The 22,200-nt window shown below is 45.1% G+C and overlaps 1 protein-coding gene across 1 annotated transcript in view; it reads left to right on the top strand.

Moving 5' to 3' along the window:
- Positions 1–22,200, top strand: part of PFAS (phosphoribosylformylglycinamidine synthase) — a 786,527-nt gene that overhangs the window by 654,829 nt on the left and 109,498 nt on the right. Inside the window, exon 23 of the mRNA XM_069651729.1 lies at positions 15,589–15,734. Coding sequence (XP_069507830.1) covers positions 15,589–15,734 — 146 coding nt within the window. The remainder of the gene's footprint in view (positions 1–15,588; positions 15,735–22,200) is intronic.

Below are 22,200 nucleotides of genomic sequence, written 5' to 3' on the forward strand. Positions count from 1 at the left end.
TATGGTAGTAGCGGGCGGTGGCCAGGGTGGGCACAAATGTCGGCGTAGTGTATCACGTTGCTGGGCGAGCCCGTAACCGATATAATCCCTTATGTTCTGTTGAGATCCCATCCCCCACCCCCTGTTACGGTTGTTCCTCCATGGGTATCTACGCCCCTCCCTCTTCAGGGTCCTCTGCGTCCTCAATAATTTTTCTAATATCTAAAATCTCCTTCCTCTTATTCAGCTGCTTGCCTTTATACTTTGCTGCTAAGAATGTGTTCATGTGTTCTAACACCCCCTTATTGTGCGTGCCCTGCCCTGGCCAGGAGCGGGGTATCCCCCCTTGTGTCTCTACCACCCACTGCTTGTGGTACTTATCAATCTTGTCCCTGTACAATGGCAGTGCACTATACATGTAAGAAAGGAAGAAGAAGAAGAAGAAACAAAAATGCTCCTACTAGGCCTTGTGTCATTCAGAAGTGCAGGGGAGTGGTCAGGGGGGAGGAGAAGGAGGAGGGGGAGAGGAGGCCGGTCAGTGCGGAAAGCGCTGATGCTGGCTAGGGAAAGGAAGTGCAGGTAGGAGTGGAGAGTGTGAAGCGCTGAGGAGTAGGAGGGGAAGAAGAGGACCCCTGGGCTCAGCAAGTGTTAGCGGGAGGCCAGATGGATGAGTGCCAGGGGAATGCAGGGAGTGTAGGGGAATGAAGGTCCACATGCTAAGTGCGAGGACGGAGCTAGATGGGGATTCAAATAGGCTTGGGCTGTCCACTCATAGGTAGCCACTGGTCAAGCATTCTACCTAGCAGTAGACACTATGTGGCTCTGGTGTAGGCTGGAACCAGACAGGACCAGACCAGCCTCCAGATCGGCCACACACACAGACTGCCACTTTGCCCAGGAAAGCAGAGGCTTTGACTTGGAAAGGACATTCCACATTTGGCAATTCCAGCCCCAAGAGGGCAGGAAGAAGGCTGTAGTACAAAATGGCCAAAGGACAGGCTAAAATCTTGGTGCGGTAAAATGCAAAAGTGCACAATTTAGAAGTAAAAAAACACAGTAGAAAAATATCTGCTGCCACCAGCCCATCCTGGACACATTGCAATTGTAACCACAACATTACAAAAGGAAAACGTATACGGATACAAAGTATCCTAACCCCACTTGACTTTAAGGTGATTTGTGCAGTTTTGACAATACAAGAAATCCATTAAGGAAGCCAGTCTCCCAGTATTGATAGTCTTAGGGACTGATCAGATTTCTCGTAAGAGTGAGCAAAAAGCAAGGAAAGTAAAGCCAAGGGCTTCGCCTGATGACTTGACTTTTTGGAGGTAATAGCAAAAAAGAAAGGGTGTCCCATAGACGTCGATTAAAGCAAAGCAGCTAAAGCAAAAGCAACATCTTTCTTGGCACCTATAGTGGAGGCTAATGTTTTGATTGGGGAGATTGAGAATTTACTCTCAGGATTCGATGCCCTGCTATCCTCTGTCACCTATAAATCATCTCTGGTACTGGGAGTAAATCAATGCATAACTACAAAAGAGTTGAATAAGAAACCATTTAAATCAATAAAAACAGTAAATCCAGATGATATGCAGTCTCTAGTATTCCTCGCAATGAGACTGCCTGATACTAATATTATGGTAATTGTCCACGCAATCCAAGATGTAGCTCAAAATCTGACATTCATATAACATTTAAAGAAACAGGTGAACTACTTGCTTATGTGAGGTAGCAAGAAATCCTGAACTATAGGGTGGCCGTTATTTTTGTGTTCCCGTGTATGTTCACAGAATATCGTTAAATGAGTTTAATGAGATTCCCTTTACATTAGTAACCACATCTGCAAGAAATGTAAATACTGTTACTTATGAGTCTTGTATGTTGTCTACTGGGATGGAAGTGGCTATTGATCTGTTACAAACTTTTTTTTAAAACATTGATTAATAATGAGGATTACAGTATCCTCAGTTGATCCTGTAAGGAACTCGTGTCTGTCTTTACTGTTGCCACTACAAGGGTATCACAGTTCAGGGTGTTTATTAAACTGTATGAATGGGTGGGAAAAACACCTATTCTAAACCTAAAGCTAAGATGGGAGCAAGCTACAGCCATCAAATAATAATAAGGCAGTCCTAGTGGTGTTTTGTCAAATACAAAGGGCCTATACTAAAAATAAAATAGTGCCAATCCTTACCACTAAGTTACAAAAGAGTGTGAGATAATGTTAAACAGAAATGAAAGAAGTGTTCTCAAAATAAGTCAGGATGGCATGGATAGTGTCTTCCTTCCCCATGTTCTATGCACAGAACAAGGCAGGACTTCTGAGCACAGCACACTCCTGGGCCTCTCCACCACAAGGTTCACAATTCTATTCAACGTTGTCAGGACCTTCAGCGGCCAAGTCTCTTTTCTACAAAGTCTCTTGCCTTAGAAGGCCTGCTGGATCAAAACAACAAACAAAAGTCCCTTCAGTGGTCTTGCACCTTGGGTGATTGCTCTTCACCTCTGGGATCTCCCTCCTGTGGGCTTGGATCCTCCTTGCAACATGAACCTCCCTCCGTCGGGTTCACTGCGGCCTTCTTTAACACAGTTCATGAGTTTCTAACACAATTCATGCTTCGCTTTATCTCATCAGAAAGCGAGGTTTCTCTTCCCCTAGCTTTCTTTCGGCATCCCTCTGTCGGGTTCACACTTGCCTTAGCTCACAATATGTGGGCCTCCCTCTGTCGAATTCGCGACAGCCTTTCACTCTTAATCTTAACACAATGTATCCTGCCTCACCACGATTCGCAGGCATCCCTCAACAGGATTCACATTTGCCAATTTCACAGTCTACTTTGCTTTTATCTCGATGCAGGATTTACTTCTCTTAGCTTTTCCTTTGGCATCCCTACGTCTGGTTCACGTAGCCATTTTTACACAATGTTCATTTTACTTTTCTAATGCAATTCATGATTTGCTCATCTCATCAGAAGCGGGGTTCACTTCCCCTAGCTTTCTTTAGGCATTGGGTCAGAGACTTTCGATTGTACAAGGGATTTGATATGACCCTTGTAGGACCACTCTGACACCTCACGCTGCCCTCTCCTAGGGCCTTCTGGTATTTGTAGTTTGTAGTCCCCAAAAAGGGGACCAGCCAGAGTCCTTCAAATGAGCGCACCTGCGGCACCTGACCACTCTGCAGCTAACCCTGCTCTGGGCTTTCCCAGAAGTTCATACACACACACACACACACACACACACATTCTTTGTTGACAAGTTCCTCGCATTAATATAATGTTGCTGAGGGCAACCTTGGGCTCAAGACAGTTTGGTTCGCTATCCGCTTTCTCCGGCTCACTAGCTGTGCTGAACCCTTTGACTTGTCTTGCTCCTGGAGTCAAGGACGGCGCCACGGTAGCCAGCGTGCCTTCCACCGCCTGTGTTACCAACGCGTGAGGCCCCTGTGCACTGTTGGCGCTTGTCACACCACACGCCAGCTGTACTTCACGTTCTTGCGATTCCCCTTTCGGAGGCTTTGCCAGACCCTTGTGTTGGGATATGTCCAGTAAACGGCTCTGGTGTTAGTCAGTTGTTTGTCACGGTGTAAGGAAGTGTTTGTGTCGGAAAGATGGGGGCGGAGGGGTAGAGCTTCTAAATATCCTACAGCGTAGGATGGGGAAAAGGTGTTACAAGGAACGGGGTACCCGGTCTCAACCTTCGGTCTACTACTTCCACTCCCCAAAGACCACTCATCCAGGTGATCCTCCCCCACTGGTCCACCCCCAGGAACTGGATCCAATAGCAATGGGTGTGTCCTGGCCACCTGGATTACAGATACACGAGGATTAATAAGTGAGACACCTTCTGGATTCTCACAATCCCCAATACACATCAGCTCTCTGTCAAGGAAAGAAGGCGGAGACCCAAATATATAGAATGGGGATTTGGTATATGAACATTCCTGACATCTTTAATATTAGTCATTTACTAAATTTAGGGTACTACTTCTTGTTTGCAAGCTGAACTTTACATGTTAAGGCGATTGTTTTAAATGTAAGGCTGGAATTGGAACAATGCTGAGACTTATTAATGCTGGGAAAAGGGTCTGGGAATCGTTCTCGAAAATTTGCTGACAAACCTTCACAAGGAAATTTGACAGACCATGTTAAAGGCCCACATGTGTCAGTTAAATGCCCTATTGTTAAATCTCAAAAATCTAAGCTCGAGGATCTTATTCTACCCCCTTTGACAGCTAGAACACAATAATACTAGGCTTAGCCTGCTACCTCCAAGACCAGGTGAAACAATAGACAAATGGTGTCTATAAAACCAGTAGTCTTACCGTCATTGACCTATAAGGCCCAGTCCTCCCCACGTATGTCTACCTGTTAACCATTGGTTTTATTTATATTTGTGTGTCATTCCAATTTGTGTGTCATTCCAAAGTTGACAGAAGATACATCTGAGGGCTCAATTTCCGTATGTAACAAGGGCATACATTGGATTAGACATGCAAGAAGTTGTTGCACAGTAATTGGGTCTGACAAGGCAGTACAACAATACTCTGACTCTATGAACCCTACCGGGTACACAGTCCACATCCAAGCTACAGTGTGTTTGTTGCTGGGCAGATTGTTTGGCCAGTGGCTGTCTGTTAGCAAATACTTTCTTTTTGTTGCTTTCCTCCCAAAGATTTCTATGGACATCCTTTCCTTTTGCTTTGTTTTGAATACTGTCCTGACTTGTTTGAGGTCAGTAATGCCTTGTGTTTTACTTCCCTAATCTTTTTGCTCATTCGTATGGGGAACTGGTAGTCTTATGGACTAATCAGTACAGAGAGACTGTCTTTGTGAATTTCTTGTATTACAATTGCACACATCAGCTTAAAGTGGGGTTAAGGAACTTTGTATCCTCATAACTTTTTCTGTAATAGCTTTTTGGTTACTTTACAATGTGCCTAGGATGAGCTGGTGCCAGCAGGTATTTTACAACTGTTTGTTATACCTTTTAATTGTGCACTTTTGCATTCACTGCAGAGGGCTGCTAAAGGTGGCAAGCACCCTAAAATGGCTGTGTCACAAGGTGGTTGCTTGTCCTTTGGCCATATTGTTCTTTGGCCTTCTTCCTGCCTTCTCAGGTCTGGAAATTCCATAAATTGAATGCCATTTCCCGGGGAAAGATGCTGCTTTTGCAGGCAAAGGGGCGTGTTGTGTTTGTGAGCCTGGATTTGGGAGTTGGGATTGTCAGAATGTCTATTGCTGCGCAGATGTGGTGGCCAGTGGCTATCCATAACTGGATAGCCTCTGCCTGTTGAATGGTGCAGCTCCTTACCATTGGTGGACCTGGGAGAGATTCCAATCCAGTACTTGGATAACAACCTGCAGCCATTATTCATATCAGTGCTGGACCAAGTCCTCCACAAATACTGGTAGCATGTTGTTGACCCGAGGACGACCCCTGCAGCTGACTAGCACCAACTCCAGTGAAGCCTGGCTCTTCTGCCTGATCTCAAGAAGACCCTTGTCAGTGCTTCAACCCCTGGACTTGTGGGGAAAAACAGAATTGGTCTAGGAGCCAAAGCCCACCAACTGTAAGGATCTGCACCATTCAAACCGGCACTGGCTACCCAATTATGGATAGCGACTGGGCAGGATGTGTACTGGGAGCCGACATTGCCCACCCCTACAGTGGGCTCACACACAGCCCACCTGTTTGCTTGTGAAAGCAGCAGCTTACCCCTGGAAATTGACATGAGAATGCAGGAAGAAGGCAAAGAACAATATGGCCAAAGAACAAGCGAAAACCTTGTGGCATGGCCATTTTGGGATGCTTAGCCACCCTTCTTAGCCATTTGCGGGAAATGCAAAAATGTGTGAGTAAAAACAAAAACACAGAAAAATATCCACTGCCACTATCTCATCCTAGGCATATTGTAAAAGTAACCAAAAAGCCATTATAGTAAAAGATATAAGGATGCAAAGTATCCTAACTGCACTTCACTGTAAGGTGATTTGTGCAGTTGTAACAATAAAAGAATTTCACTTACTGAGACCTAGTGTCTCAGTTATGATAGTCTTATGGACTGTCAGTTTCCCCATAAGAATAGGAATTAGCAAAAGGGCAAGGGAAGTAAAGCATAAGGCTTTACCTACTCCGAAAGTCGGGTCAGGGCCCAAACATAGCAAATAAAAAGGGTGTCCCATAGAAGCCTGAGAGGATAGCAGCAAAAAAAAAAAAAAAATCCAAACATGCATGTACATCTCCTACATGGATGTGTATATTGATTGTGAATGTGTGGCGTGAGTGTGTTGTACTGCCCATGAGTTTTTGGTATGCAACTGTTTGGCATGTGAGTGTATGGACGTGTAAGTAGCTGGTGAGTGTTTAGTATAAAATCATGAAATGCACATGTCACGTACGCCTCCTAGAAGTTTGAAAAACACATTAAAGTGTGTTTTCACTTTGTGAGTTTTTATATGTATTGAAGGTGTATAAAAGTGGAACATTTCCTACATGTAGGCAATTTTCATCTCATGAGAATTGGCCTGACTTTAATGTGAGTTTTCATACGTATATTAATGTACATACATGTACATCTCGTACACGTGTGTGTACAGTTCATGTATAAGATGTACATGTATTTTGCTTTTGTTGTACACCTCCTCTACATATAAAAGCACACATTAAAGTTATACATAACTTTGATGCAAGTTTTCAATATGTATACGAGGAGTATAGGAGCTTTACATTTAGTAGATGTATGCAAATTACATCCCCTAAAGGTCTTATATACATATGAAAAGTGATCAGAGTGTTCATACATATAGTAGTGTACATGTATGAAATGTGCATCTTCTACATATTCTGTTGAGATGAAGTGGCTACGGGACAAAATATGTGAGGTTCACAATTGGCACTCAAGGAATACCTTCCTCACACATGTTCATGCCCCTTGGTATGACGCCCACTGTAGGGAACAGAAGAGAATTTTGAACAAAGCAATTAGTGGAGGTACCCTTTTGGCTGGCCAAATATACCAACAGAAAAGAGAACATAAAAGGTTTGCAAAAAAATATGAAGCATGAAAATACAGCGAAACAGTGTAATCTTTTGTCTCGATCGGTATCTGCCAACAATTATATGCTATTTTGGGAACTGGTAGCCAAAGGATGGGAGAAAAGAAGGGAACCCCCCAGGAGGAATGATCACTAAGAATACATGGGTGTCACACTTCCAGGGGATTTTCTGTGATGAGCAACGGGAAAAGGCTCGGCCCACTGGTAATTACACCTGTAGTAAGATAATCTTCTCGTAGCCAGCGATCATTAAGGCCATTGATCAACTGACGCACGGGAAAGCGGCAGGCCCAGATGATGGCCGTTCGAATGAGGTTATTTTATATTTTGTGTAATGTAGATAGTGTATTTTTCTATAAAGTACTCTGTGTACTAAAAAGACAATAAAAAAACAAAAAAGAAAAGGATGCTCTAGACGATCCCCACTGTTATATACCCATCTCCTTACTGGACATATCATCGAACATTTATGCCAAATGTATTTTAATCCAGTTCGAGGATTGGGTAGCCGAGATAACATCCTGCAAACATCCCAAGCTTACTTCAGGCATGGCTTCTCCACTATTACCCACCCTTCCTCTTCCGCTTGAGCTGGATCTCCTCAAATTCCAGAAGCTCCTCAACACCTTTCTTTTCATCTCCTCCTTCCCTTCCTCCCTCCTCTGCTAAACCCCACAGTTGCTGAGATTAGTGACCAGGGCCTTTGTATCCTCCTGGGTCCTGGCCGCCCACACCCAGTCACCTTTAGCATATGCCCGCTCCCAGCACTTGCATTGGCTCCCACTGGCCTATGCCACCACAAGCCTGCACTTACTTATTTATTGGCAGCTGACCGCTCTCACCAAGTCACTCTCTCTCTGCACCTGCACGGTCTGAATGCTCACAAGGCCTAGTAGGTCCGCCTCTATCTTTCATCGTTACATTTGCTTTTCATTCCCATGCTCCCTCCCTGTTGCCCTGTGAAACACAATTTACTTGATGTAGAAGCGCCTTACAAATGCACAATAAAACAAAACAATAAGCACAATCATCAATAGATTTTGTATGGGTGAGAGGCGCACTGTGTACGCAGCATTCTTCGATCTGGAGAAGGCATTTGATTCCATAGACAGGTGCACTCTATGACACAGGTTTGGGCTCAGGCAGGTGCCGCCGGAGCTGCTGAAATTGATTCAAATCTGTTATCCGGACGCCAAGGCTGCAGTTAGGTGCGCAGGCGGCATTACCCCTTATTTTGATACCAACAAGGTGGTAAAGCAGGGCTGTCCGTTTGCCCAATTGTGGTTCATCTTGTTTGTCAGATTTCAACTCGGGTAGAGCCGATAATAAGCTTCTCCTCCCAAGGTTAGGTAAGGTTGAGTACAGTGCCCTACTGTACGCAGACGATAGTGATTTTGGCACTAACTCCCCAGAAGCCTCAAGCATGGACTAACATATGCCAACCATTTCCTATAAAAGAACAAGCTAAATCTACCAACATTTTGATTTTTGGCAAGCAATGTAAACCTTGGCAATTGGAATATAAAAGGAGTACCAATTGAGGTAGTAGACTCCTATATGTATTTAGGCTTGATGTTCTCTAGGCATGGTCAATGGGGCGCACCTATTAAATACCAGACTGAAAGGCGGCACTTAGGTGGCTTCTGAGATTCTACCATCTATATGGAGCGTTAGGGTTGGAAAAGTGTATGGCGGTCTGAAAGCTGAAAGTATCATCACTAATGCTGTATGGAAGTGAAGTATGGGGACACCAGGACTGTAAACCCCTGGAGGTAGCACAGAACAGGTTCCTGAGATAATTACTGGGCCTCTCATCCGGTAGCCCAAGTAGTTCACTGAGGACTGAGCTGGGGCTCCGGATCGTGGTATTACTAGCACAGTCCAGATATTTATCTTATTTTGCAAAACTCAAATTAGGTCATGCAGACAACCCCAATGTGGTTTGTAGGGTTCTCGGAATGGAGACATCCAAGCGCATGGGCACAATTGAGTGGCCAGGATTGGGTGCAGTCTCTGGCGTGAATTCATAACAACAAATGGAGACAATTCAGTGAAGGGCACTCTGAAGCAAGCCAAATTAAACATCCAAACTTGGACTAGAAAAAAGGCTCCGGAGTCTGATGTAGTAAAAACCAAATCTCTCTTCTCTGGAAATGTACATAGATCTGAAGTACTTCAAGGCGAGTCCAGGTTCCATTGTTCAGCTAAACTCACCAGCAGGTAGGAGACTAATTCTGGCCTGTTTGAATGTACTGCCCCTACTTGGTACGAGCTGGCTGAAGGTGCCACAAAATACCTATACCACATCGAGGTGGATGAGGATCTGGCTCACTTTCTCCTAATTCATGAGCAGTATCAAAAGGACAGGAAGGAATGGTTAAAACCATACTTCCAAGGCCATAATATCGGGTCTTTTAAGGGCACTATGTCCGCTGTATTTAACTCTGAGGATGCTCAATTTTTATATAATCTGGCAGAGTTTATATTGCTGCAAAATTGATATTGCATACTATGCACGATATAGGACAAGAGAGGTCATGAGCATCTAATGAATATTTGATCTGACCCACGGTATATGTTCTAATTGTAATTCTATGGGGGGGGGGGGGAAATATTTGAAACTTATTTTACTGTCTAATTTAAGGTCGTTATTGTGAATGTGTTTTTATTGTGAAAGGAAAAATCAGAAATAAAATGTTTGACCTATTCTGTGCATGCCCTGTTTATCGATAAATCTTAAAATGTGAATATCTTGAAATTGACTAGTTCGATTTTCAAAAAGAATTTCAGTGCATCGATTAATAGCTCTGTCATGTGCATGCCAACAATCTTGAAAATCGAAGGAAACAATTTTGAGATATTTGGGATGAAAATCTTTGGGGGGTTTTCCATATGCGAGAACCCCTATATTAAAAGCTTTTCAAAACGGGATCAACACATTTATTTTAAAGAATAAAGCTATCCAAGGAAAATTCGGAAATGTTTCATTCAGGATCGGCTTCCTCGACATTTTACTGTCGATTATTTTCATGGAAGGGTTCATGAGTGTTAAGGCAGTTTTAGTATCACCCTCTGTTGAGAGAGCTACAACCACTAACCCTAGGGGGAAGGCTAACACGCCTGACAAGAAAAGAAAGACAAAACTCTTTCTAAAGGTGGGTAACGTGGACAGAGAGACGAGGCTTAATTCTCAGGTTGGCCTAGCAGGCTGACGAATGTACTATTACTCCACACACATCTCTAAACAATACTCCACATGTATATACTGAAACATATACACTTTAAAAGTCACAAATTTAAAACTTTCTGTTCAACTAAGTACTTGTGTAATACAAAGTATTAAGAATATACCAAGCATGTGATAAAAACAGCCATGTCTATGCAAGGGCTCTCCTAACACCATTGTCCATATGTGGACCTTCTACCAGAGGCGAGCACCCATTATAAAATAATGGGAGGTGGATGGGGAGGACTATAGAACCATATAACCTAGCGAGGAAGGAGGTAAACCATATTGGCCTGCACAATTATTTACAGTGCCCTAAAGGCACAACCCAGCCCAAGTATATGTGGAAGATCTTCGACCTGATGGTAAGCACATAATCTATTTGGGAGGGAAATGCAATTTTTACCAGAAGCAAAATGTTAAAAATCCATAAACCCCTAGGGCATCATATTAAATTTAATGCATATGTACACCCGCGAATACATCCAAGCCTTAGGAAGCAGAAAAACATTTTAAATCAAAGCAAAATGCTTTCAAGAATTATTGTAACATTTTAGAAACTGTAATATTGTTCATAGAGTTTAGGGACACATTAATACAGAGTTTCTAAGTTTAGTGACAATGTTAAAATGCAGTCCCATTGCAGAAATGTGGAACATGACTTTAAAAATCATCAGAGGTCAGTTCTAGAAGCTCACTGGATCGCTAGGGGACCCAGGATAAAATATCCAGGGGCATGTAGGTACTTCAGAGTCTATTCTGCAAAGTTCCAAAGCAGGTTTGCATTCCATAGGAATGTTTGTTGGGAAAAGTTAAAGGATCATCTGGTGATCTACCCACCAGAGTGAGTTATGTGACAAGCAACCTGAGGGGGAAGGCCAAAGGGGACCTCAAGAAAGTGTTCCAGAGGTTGGAAGATGGACCCAGATAAAGAGGTAGCTGAATAGGAGACCCCACCCAATAGAACTCTATGGGGTTTGTAGCAAAGACAGGCCCCCAAGGAATATCTACCCTGAAACTGAGACTAGACCTGAGGATGAGCATCGCCAATCAACAGCCACCTGAGGATTCAGAGGTAGGAACTGGGGTCAGTAGTTCCAGGGAAAACTGCTCCAGCATCACAACACAACCCAGTGAGTAAACTGCTCTCTTCGATAGGTGCAGTTTTTAGGATTTGGTTGTCAGGGACTTGCACCCTGGGCACACTACGATTGCAGAAAAGATACAAGGTCTCTTTCCAGGACCTGGACCCTCAATCCTACGTTAGGAAAGGAGGAACGCAGGAAGAGGTAGGTACCTAAAAACTGGCCCCTAGAAGTTCAACGAACAAAAGAAAGCGGCACATCAGCAAACCGTCTCAGGACGGGGACAACATCTGGAGGCACTGTATGATGCCCCAAGCTGATGATCTGGTGGAGTGATGGCATTTTAGTACACCTCTGGACACCAGAGCGACCCACAACTGAGTGGATGATCCTTGTGGTAAACAGCAGAATGCTGCGCTAAACGGTCCAGAAATCCTTTCCCGAGTGGAGGATATGCCCAAGCCACTGCATTTGACAAGTATTGTCAAGCGAGTGCTTCATAAAATCACAACAATGGCAGGATGCATGGGAAAACTCCTTCAGCAGGTTCGCAAACATGCTGCATCCAAGTTGCACAAACAAGTAGTGTTAGGGTAGATTTTAATTTTTATGCACAATCTCCTCCACATGCGAGTCCCCCAGCACTTTTTGCTGGACTACTGGATTTTTTATTTGTTCGCCTGATTGAGTGGGAACCTTTTTCCACACTCCTAAAGTATACCAAAGGAGAGGGTAAAAGAATGAGAATTTCCTTTGATATGTTTCTCTTGGAGTTGAGCTTTCCTCCAGGTTTTAAAGAATCTGTCTTTTGACTTTTTCATCACACAGCACTCTGTGCAGTGTTGCTGGGAGCTCCTTGGACTTCCCTTTTTATTTTCCACTATAGGAGGATACTTTTATCCTTCCTATCTTTCCCTATTGTGAGATCAGCACACTCCACCTTATGTGGAGTACTGAGGGGCTACATTTTATCCCCTTTCTCACTAGTCGTATAACCTTTTGGTTACAGCGGCAAGCTAACCTGAATGGCTAGTGGCAGTGGTTATATCCTACGTACTTTTGTGCAATTGTTACTTGCAGGCTGCACTCTGTTGTGGTAGTGCACAGAAGGGTCACCATTGACCCAAAATGGTGGCTGTCTTTTTGTCACCATTCCTGTCTGCTTGTCCCTTCTTGGTCCTTTTTCTGCAGTGCTGGGTGGGGGAGGTCCTGGTTTGACTTTTGTCTTCGGCGTGAATCCTCTGTGAAGCCTGCCAAGGCACTAGTGTGTCTGTGAGGACAGGAAATGGGGGAGGACTCCCAAGCTCGGCTGTTCGTCTTCTGGTGTGCCTGCCTGGAACCAGTTCCAAGTGGGTGGCTGACTGTCCTGAAGGGCAGCCGCCATTCAGAGTTTGAATGGTGCATGGGTGCTGATTGGCTGGGATCCTGCATAAAAGGCATGGATCCTGAGGCTGAAAACAAGCTGACCCCTGGAACAGAAGAATCAACGAGGAAAAAGAGTTATCTGCAGCCGCTTTCAGATGACCGAAGATGCCTGCTGTGTAATTGCTGTTGCTAAACCCCTTCTTCCAAGCATCAGGAGAACTCCGAAGAGGATGGTGGGACCATCGGTTGTAAGATGACCTGCTTTTCGAACCATTCCATGATGAGCTGTGACCTTCACGTGGGCTGCAAACCACCAAGAGAAAGAAAAAGGAAAAAGCCCACAAATTCTTGCACAAAGGTGCCTGCGAATCAGTCAGATGACCATCCATACTGGTTGACTAGGCAATGAAAATAACTATATGCGCACACCAATATAGTATATTGTTACTACTTTCTTCAATAGCGTATCATGCAAAAGCACTTTGGGTGCAGGGCTGGACATTCTCTTATTAGGTGAGTGTGCCGCAGCCAGATTTGTTATAACTGGATTGAATTGAATTTTCATACCCCTAACTTTGGAATTCTAATGTTCCATCATAGGAGTGTTTCTACTTGACGGACTCTATTGAAGGACACTGAGACTTAGTTGAGAGAGCACACTGTGAGAGTGCCCCTGACAGCCATCCCACAGGCTAACACTGAATCCAATGATGGTCCCTTAGGACTTCAGGTACCAGAACGATGTTGATTACTCAATTCTCATTAGAGGCAGGAATTTAGGCAGGAACTCTGTGAGTTGGATTAAACTTACCATATTTAGGCAATATTGTCAAGTAATTGTGAGAGTAGTTATCAAGGTTAATAACGGGATAATAAAGGCTATTTCTAATGGTCAACCATTTTAACATCATTCTCCTATAACGTTAAGGCCGAACTTTCTAATGACTTGGCAATTGAAGGGTGGGATGGACTGAAGTGGGTCATCCCATGAATAAGACGAACGGAGTAGTCACGTACATAGATGCTAGAGGTGCACATCAACTACATAGCCATGTTTAAAGCCTGAAGGTTTTTCTATCAGCACAGTGATCCACTTTTCTGGAGATGCCGGTTTATCTTAACAATGTTGAATATATACCACTGTCAGCTGTTGTTAAATTGTATGAATCCTAAAGAGCATAAAAGCCTGATTGATTTTCCTTATGTATATTTTTACACAATCACTTGCTCCTGAAGAAGGGGTTCACACCCCGAAAAGCGTTGAGCTTCGAATAGCTGTACAACCAAGCTTCACCCCGAAAGTTATAGGGGTTACTTTTAGTGCATTTTTTTTTTACTTGAAACAAATTGTAATGTGTATCCATTACCTTTCTAATCAGATTAATTTGTGAAACACACAAGTAAAAATGCAATACTTGCTATTAACTTTTTGATTGTGTTATTCAGTATATGTGGTGTGCAGGGGACGGGAGTGTCTTACTTTTTAGACACTTTTTCTTTACCATCCATACTGGTTGGTCAGCAGCAGTGCCACTCAGCCAAGCCACCTCCACAAAAACTGAGAGGGATAATCAATGGACCTAAACCGGCTAGGCCCCCTCGTGTTCTCCCTGAGCCGAGGAAGCCCTGAAAAACAATGGCAAGAGCAGGATTTAAAAAAGAAAAGTGTTAGCCCATTGGCTGCCAATGCAGTATAATTGCTTGAAAACTGCCTTCAACCTACTGCCTGAAACCTGTGTAGGATGATAGAATATCCTTAGTGCCAAAATGGGAGCCTGAGAGACCCCTCTGCTACTGGGCACCTTCAATAAAAGACTGTCCAAACGGGGTTTAAGGTAAACACAGTCCATGTAATTCTGCATGCAAGTCTTTTTTTTTTAAATGTGTGTTTTTGTTTTTTATAACCTTTGCAGGTAAGTCGGGAGGTAAGTTATTTTATAGAATGTCCCAAATTCGTAGCTGGGAATGTTCTTGGGCTTCTACCCACAGGTTAAGGGTCAGCGGTTGTATCACTGGTGCTTGGTTTACCTGGGCACAGGGCAATAAGTACCATGGGGTTACCACTAAGCTTGTCCTCCTCCAACTGTGCCATGCGGTTTGTCCCTGAAATAAACAGGAGAAATGGTCTACGTTCTGATTAGCTGCATCATTAGAATGGGGAAATATGTGAGTCCTTAGATTAGGACCCCTCAAGGAATAATCAGTTATCGGTAAGGAAACTTGAATCACTGACTGGTACACAAGGCAAGTGACAGATTGGTGAAGTTCCTCTGTGAGACAAAAGTCAAACGACCCCAAAGCAAGTGATTACTTTTTTGGTAAGTGTTTCAGGCAGACGGCATCCATATTCCATGTCCTCTTTACAGAGGTCCATTCTCCATGTTAACATACTCATTTGAGCACAGAATGTCATCCCTAGCTGCACATTGCATGGCTATGTCGTATTTAACCATATGCCTTCGAATGTTTCGAAGGTTGGCAACCTCTTATTTGCATTGAGTTTACTGCCTGCCTGCATACATCTGTAAAGCTGATACGTGCAGCTTTCTGCTTAGTTTTAAAGTCACTTTTCGTTCCTATGAGCATTATTGAACGAGAAAATGAGTTTATCATGTTCTATTGATGACATGTATCCGACCATTAAAAAATGAATCCGACAATGACAAAAAGCCACGTGAATGAAGCCAACACTCCTCGCCCGCTCGGGTGGGGGGTGGGGGGTGGGGGGGGATGCTGCTGAAATACTGTTGCACTTGGCAAGCAAAACACCATAATGGTGGCACTTTTACTGCATCATGTTAGCTCAGACATGCACGAATTCTGTACTGTATTGTTCCTCAAAGTTGTGGGCCTGACGGTCATTTTCTCTCTACAGCCCTTGATCTCCTGTTTGCAGAAGAGCTGGGTTTGGTTTTAGAGGTACCAGAGTCTGCAGTGGATACGGTGTCTCGGATTTACCAAGAGGCAGGAGTGGAGTGCTTGAACATAGGGCATACCTCAGGGAAGGGACCGGGCTCTTTGGTAAGTGAATAGTTTTCAGCACAATTTAGAACGCTCATTGATGCAATCATATGCCGATGGCACCTTGTGGCTTGTAGTGCTGGCTCACAGGAAACTGATACATTTTTCGTATTGGCCATTTGCTGTGAAGGCAAGGTCAATTTGCATTTCAATATACTAAATGAAAGGTCCGCTATAAACATAACGGGAATTGACTACATGTATCCCTTCTTGCCCAGATTGTTAATTGAGCAGTACGTCCTTGACTGGTCTATGTTGTTTGCAAGAATCCTGCTGCTCTTTCTATCTGCACTGTCTTGTGTTTTAGATCATTAACCCCTTTAGCAGGAGTCTTGTGCCAAATTGGAGTGCCGAAATCGGCCTATGGACAATCCTTGAGGTAACCTGCTCTGGCTATTTTCATGTAGTTTAGATAGAAATGCTTTAACAACCGTGCTAATATCACTGACCAGGCACCCAGCCCTAGAAGACCATAGGCCTCATTACACGGAAGGCGGTGAGCCATGGCGCTATTAGCGCCATGGCTCATGCCGGTAAAATACCGGCACCGCCTTGGCGGAAAGGGGATTTACCGCCCCATTCCAAGGTTGGATGGGCGGTAAATCCCCTTTCCGCCATTGCCCTTCCCCATTCCCATTTCTGCCCCATAGGGCTCTATGGAAATGGGGAAGGCGCTAATTACGACACCGCAATTTTGCGGTGCTGTAATTAGCTCCGAGGTCCCTTAGCGGGTTGGATTTTAACGCCTGCAAGAAGCTGGCGTTAAATCCTCCAACCCGCAAAGGGACCTCGTCGTACGGCGGTAAGGGTTAACGGTCACCGTTGCCTTTAACGGTGACCGTTAACCCTTACCGCCGTCCGTGTAATGAGGCCCCATGTATTTTAGAGAGTGACACTGAGCACTTTGCACCGAGGAAGTGATATGTGCTTTTTGGCGTGTTGACCGAGGAGGAATTGCTTGACATGCCAGTCCTTCACAAGATAACTGGATGCTGTCTGTCAGATTATCCACATCCTGACCTCTCCGCAGCATCAGACCAGGACTCTGGAACACACGTGCCCTTCCAAGCGACTGCAAGAACTTGAGGTGCTGATGTTCCCGACACCACAGGATGGTGTGCAGCCCTGTGTTTACAGGGTGTATGGTTCGCTTCGGGCTAAATAATTTCTTGTATATAAAAATTATTTCAAATGTTACTGATAAAAGCTTTTAAGGATTAGGAATTTAACGACTGCTGCTCTTGTCTGTTTTTTAATGTAGTGTGTTCGTTCGTTCGTTCGTTCGTTCGTTCGTTCGTTCGTTCGTTCGTTCTTGCATCTGAGACCTAGTAGGAATGGGCCATGACCTCTTCCATGACTTCTATGCTCTGGAAGGTAAGGCACTCCCTGAGCTTTAAAAGCACTGAGATCTGGCAGCAAGATCTGAGTGTGTTGTAAGGTCTCACACCTACATCTGAAACCACTGATCGGTCCAGGGCACCCACATTGTAAACCACTGATAAATAAGACGACGAGGTGCCTATGGAGTCTAGGCATTGGGGACTCATTCTCCTACACCTCACCATGGATTTTGTACACTGCTGTCTGTCCTCATAGGAGCAGGATCCCAAAGTACTAACGCCATATTAAGGGACATGTTGCGTCAGTGGTAAAGAGATGTGTGTATCTCGGCAGCAGCATCCCAATGTACCACAGCATCATTAAGAGCTGTGTGTCCGCATCAAGATCTCACAGCATCCGTCAGTAGCTGTATGTGCACCAGCAGAGGAATTTTTGATGTCCATCAGCAAATCCAGGAAGAATATCATTGTGGCAAGCATCATGAAATCACTATTTTAAGTAAAAGGGTAGAAGTAGCACAGATGGGGCCAGTGTTAGGTAGAATTTCCACCTTGTGTGTAATTCTCCCCACTTGGTGAGTCCCCCAGCAATTTTGCTGGACTATTGGGGTTTTGTCAGATTCTCCTGGCTGAGTAGGGACCGTTTTCCTTCCTCACTCCTTTTTCTGTGACTCTGGGAACCCTTTTTGGTTATTCTTGATGGCCTGCTTTGCTCCATCTTTTTGTGCATCTGTATTTTACTATTGCATACACAGCACCTTCTGTGCAGCGTTGCTGGAAGCTCCTTGAGTTTCCCTCTTTGGTTTTCTTTTATTTTCCTGTGCCAACATGATTTTTCCAGGATAGGGGGATAATTTCTATCCTAACTACACTTTTTGTGGGATCACACACCCCACCTTAGGTGTACTGCCGAGGGGACACACAGTATCCCTTTTCTCAATTCTCCTGGAACTTTCTTGTTGCAGTGGCTAATGGCCGTGGATGATTTTCTACTGATTTTGTAAAACTTACATCACAGACTGTATTTGCAGCTGTTGACATAAAATGGTGCAGGTTTTCTTTTTTTGCCAACTCACAATGACTTGTCTTTACTTGAGCCTTCTTGTGCTGACCTGGGTGGGAGAGCTCCTGATCTGTCTTTTGTCTTTGCCGGGTTTCCATGGGAAAGCCCACCAGAGGCGCCAGTATGTCTGGGAGGACAGGAAGCTCGGAGGACACCAAAACTCCCCAGGTCTTTGTCCTCCAGTATGTCTGCTTTGAACCAGTTCCGACATCCACCACCCCAAGATTCAATGTAGCATGTATGCTGATTGGCTGGGTTCCTGTATATAAGGCAAGGGTCTTGATGCAGAAGCAAGAGTCAACCTCTGGAAGATCCAGTCCGAAGAAGAAAGGACGACGCCTGCAGCCAGCCCCAGCGACTGCCAGAGCCGACTGAGTGACCGATACATCTCCAGCCCTCTCTTCTGTGCGACAGGGAAGATCCAGACCAGGCGACTTCCTCCCTTGGACTGATGGGCAAAATTGGTTCTCGAGACCAGCTACAGTTTGAGCCATCCCACGGTGAGCTGCAAACTTCTGGGGCCTGCAATCTCTGAATACACTGTGACCACTGGCACTGCTGCGGTGCATTGTCTCATCAAGTGTGGTTCTGGCTGCAAACTCGTGGCCATCTGTCTGGGCCTAGAGCGACTTGATCCTGATCGTAGGAGTTCCCTCAGCTGAGTCGTGGACCAAATGAAGGATGAAAGTCTGTTTGGTGACAACCGCTTCTGCTATGAAGCCTGTGTTGAGTCTCCCCAAACTGGTTCCACAAAGATAGTCTGCTGGGCATCCCTGTGACCGATTCGGATCGTCTGCTCCTGCCAAATGTTCTTCCTTCAGCCTCCAAGGCCAGAGACCCGAACCAGAGCTTCTGTGTGTTATCTTGGGGACCCGCTGGTGACACTGTTGTTCTTCACTAGAAAAGGTACTGTCTCCATCTCGGGTGCTTACCTGAGTCTTTGTTGTGTGTTCCGCGCTCCTCCAGAGCTTATTGAGTCATGTTGGGGGTGGAAAAACCAACTGTGTTTTCACATGGCCTCAGGACCTCTGTGCTTAGGGTTGAAACCTTTCAGGTGGCCTAACTAGCACCCTTAATACTCTGAATCAATTTCCATGACTTACCTGCTACGAAAAGCATCTTCTGAGAACGTATAATTTTGCCAAAATGTGCCTTCGTTTGTTCTGCCGCCCAGGTGTCACTGGTCTCCATTGCCTCCATCTGACCCTTGAGACACTCATTCCCCAGGTAGGGTTGGACTTCTAAAGTTAAGGCCTACAAAGTTATTTACCTACCAGTATTGCTCCTTCCAGTAAATGTGGTTTATGAAATGATTTGCTAACCTGATGCTTCTCTTACTACTTGCCTGTTATTCATCTAAATGTCCCCTTTTGAATTGAGCATTGCAATAGCCAATATCTAATGTATATGTCTATCTGTGTGAACTATTTCTACTTACCTGAATTGCATATTGAGTTTAACATTGCCTTAGTCTATATAACAAATAACCATACTTGTATATAACTACAGTGTGTAAATGTTTACTTGACTATGTGTGCTCAAAGGTCTTTGTACTCACCTACAGCCCTTCTCCCTCCTAGACTAAATCTGGCTGCTCGACCATAGCTACCAAACCGTTTGAGTAGTTGTTAGGTTTGATTTGAATTTCTATGCTAAAGCTCACTTTTTGCTGGACTTGTGGATTATTCCATGTTCCTCAGTGAGTGGGAACCTTTTTCCCCACTCACCCTTTCTTTTCCTCTTTTTATGGGAGTAATTTTGCTGACTCTCCATAGTATATTTTTGAATCTATCCTTTCCTATAACCAGTGGGCATATACAGGCAGCACACACACACTTTCTGTGCAATGTTGCCCCTTGGGCTTCCCTTTTTATTTTTATTTTATTTTTTTTAAAACATTGTTTAATTATTTTGTCAAAACAAAAACAATACAAACCAAACACGCAGTGTATGCATCAGCAATACAAATGTTCATTAAGTTATTCTGGTCACTGCTTCCCCCCCCTCCCTCCCCCTGACGAGCCTATTTGTTCCAAGCCTTCCGTATCTGCCTCACGTGGTGGGGTCTCGCACACCGTGGATCCTGTCAGGTCTTGTACTGTTCCAAACAATTCCGCTATTAATAATCTCCATGCCATCAAGCTTCCCGCCTCCTCTTCACCCCCTGTAGTGCTTGCCTCTTGCCATACCATGGTTTCTGCCTCCGCCCATTTTTGCAAATCTTTCCACCACACCTCCACTCGTGGCTTATGACATGTCTTCCATCCCATGGCAATCCTTCTTTTTACGAGCACATATGCTAGGTCTTTCAATTTGTTAATATGCTTAAGTTTCTGCGGTCTGGGGAACCCCCCCAGCAGGCAAGTCCATGCTGTATTCACAATCATCCCGACTCCCTTTTCCTCTAGTTTTTGTGCTACTTCCCCCCCCAGAAGCGCCCAATCACTGGGCATGTCCATTCCCTTTCTATTTTCTCTTGACTTACCTTGCAGACCATATCTCAAGGATATTGCTCCTCTAAACCTATCACTGAACTATGGGTCATACTGCCCCCAGCCATTGACTGCCCTCGCTCTAAGCCCCTCCTCTGGCAGCCATCTTCAGATTTTTACCGCACGTTCAAGTGTTTGGTGTCCTCGAGTTTTGCTCTGTGGGCTGTTCTGTTTTTCACGCTTTTTCAAGAAAAAGTCCTATTTTTATCAAACCGAGCCAGTGTGCTCTTTCTTTACATTGGCTGACAAACGAGTATCCGTTTGTCTGTGAATGTCGTGCCCCTTAAGGGCAATGATCATAGAGTGTTAGAAAGTTCCAGAAGGCCATCAGACCTACTCCGCACTCCGGAAGCATATCGGAAGAGAAGAAAAAGGAAAGCTCCATTTTCAAGCTCTGTCCCAACTGCGGAACGTGTTTTTAGAGGACAAACACCTTCAGTGCATCTACAGTCTCCACCCGGACCACCGAGAAGGAGATTGCGAGATCTGCCTCATGTTCAGCAAAAGAACCATGAAAGATCGTCATAGTAGACTGGCGGCGTGGCTCAGCGCCAAAGCCTCTGCCCCGTGCCTCAAGCAGAGGCATCCCTCACCCAGGACCGGCCGGTCTGAGGAGTGGGCTTCTAAGTCCTTTCAGGGCTCTCCATCTGTGGTGGCCCAAGATCAGGCCAAGCACTGCAAGTCCGTCTCCATTGGGGTCACCGTGCAAGCGGGTCCCTCAATGGGCAGGGCGTGTTCAGCCTCACCATCTACCTCCATCTCCAACCATCGATCCAGCTCCTCCTCAAAGAGGAAATTGGCCAACCTGGTTAAGCTGCAGGAGAAGCTCGAAAAGCCTAAGGTGCAAGAAAAGGCGATCGACTTGCCTAAAAAGGCACAGACGGCGCAAGAGAAATTGTCCTCAACGATCGAGTTGGTAGAGGCTGACCTGGTCAAGGTAGCCCTGGCCATGCCCAGAGTGTACCTGTCCCTAAGGCCTTCACTGGGGCCGTGGAGAGGACACCGGCAAAGAGGATGGTGGAGTTGAGCCCGAATCCAGCCCCTCAGGGTGCAAAGAGGGGGTGGGGGTTGAGGCGTCCTCAGATCGAGTATTACTCCAAGGAACTGATGTTTCGTCATCAGACGAGGAAGACCAGGGGCCCATATACACGATCCATGAGGACATGGGGGACGATGATGACGGAAACGCAGCCGGAGACGACAGCAGAAACAGAGACGATGGAAATGCCGGCAGCTCATTGGCCTAGTAAGCCTGACAAACCGGCTGCAAGAGATGTGTCGCTGGACATACTCTCGACCGCGCACATGTTGGTGTTGGAAATTCAGAGGAGGATGCCCCTGACACTGGCGGCCTCGGATCAACCTCTGGCGAAAAAGCGGAAGGGCCACCCAGCACCTCCTCATCAACCTCTGCCACCCACTCCTTCCCCCCCAAGGGGGGACACAATGAACACAGCGATGACTACGACATTGTCACGGCGGGCGGCTTGCCGCAGCTGAGGGCGTCCCCTCTCGACGAGGTTGGGTCATTGGGTCATTTCATTCCATGATCACCAAAGTGTCCGAACTCT

Source organism: Ambystoma mexicanum, chromosome 3p (assembly GCF_040938575.1).
Source record: "Ambystoma mexicanum isolate Mex_15411 chromosome 3p, UKY_AmexF1_1, whole genome shotgun sequence".
Taxonomy (NCBI): domain Eukaryota; kingdom Metazoa; phylum Chordata; class Amphibia; order Caudata; family Ambystomatidae; genus Ambystoma; species Ambystoma mexicanum.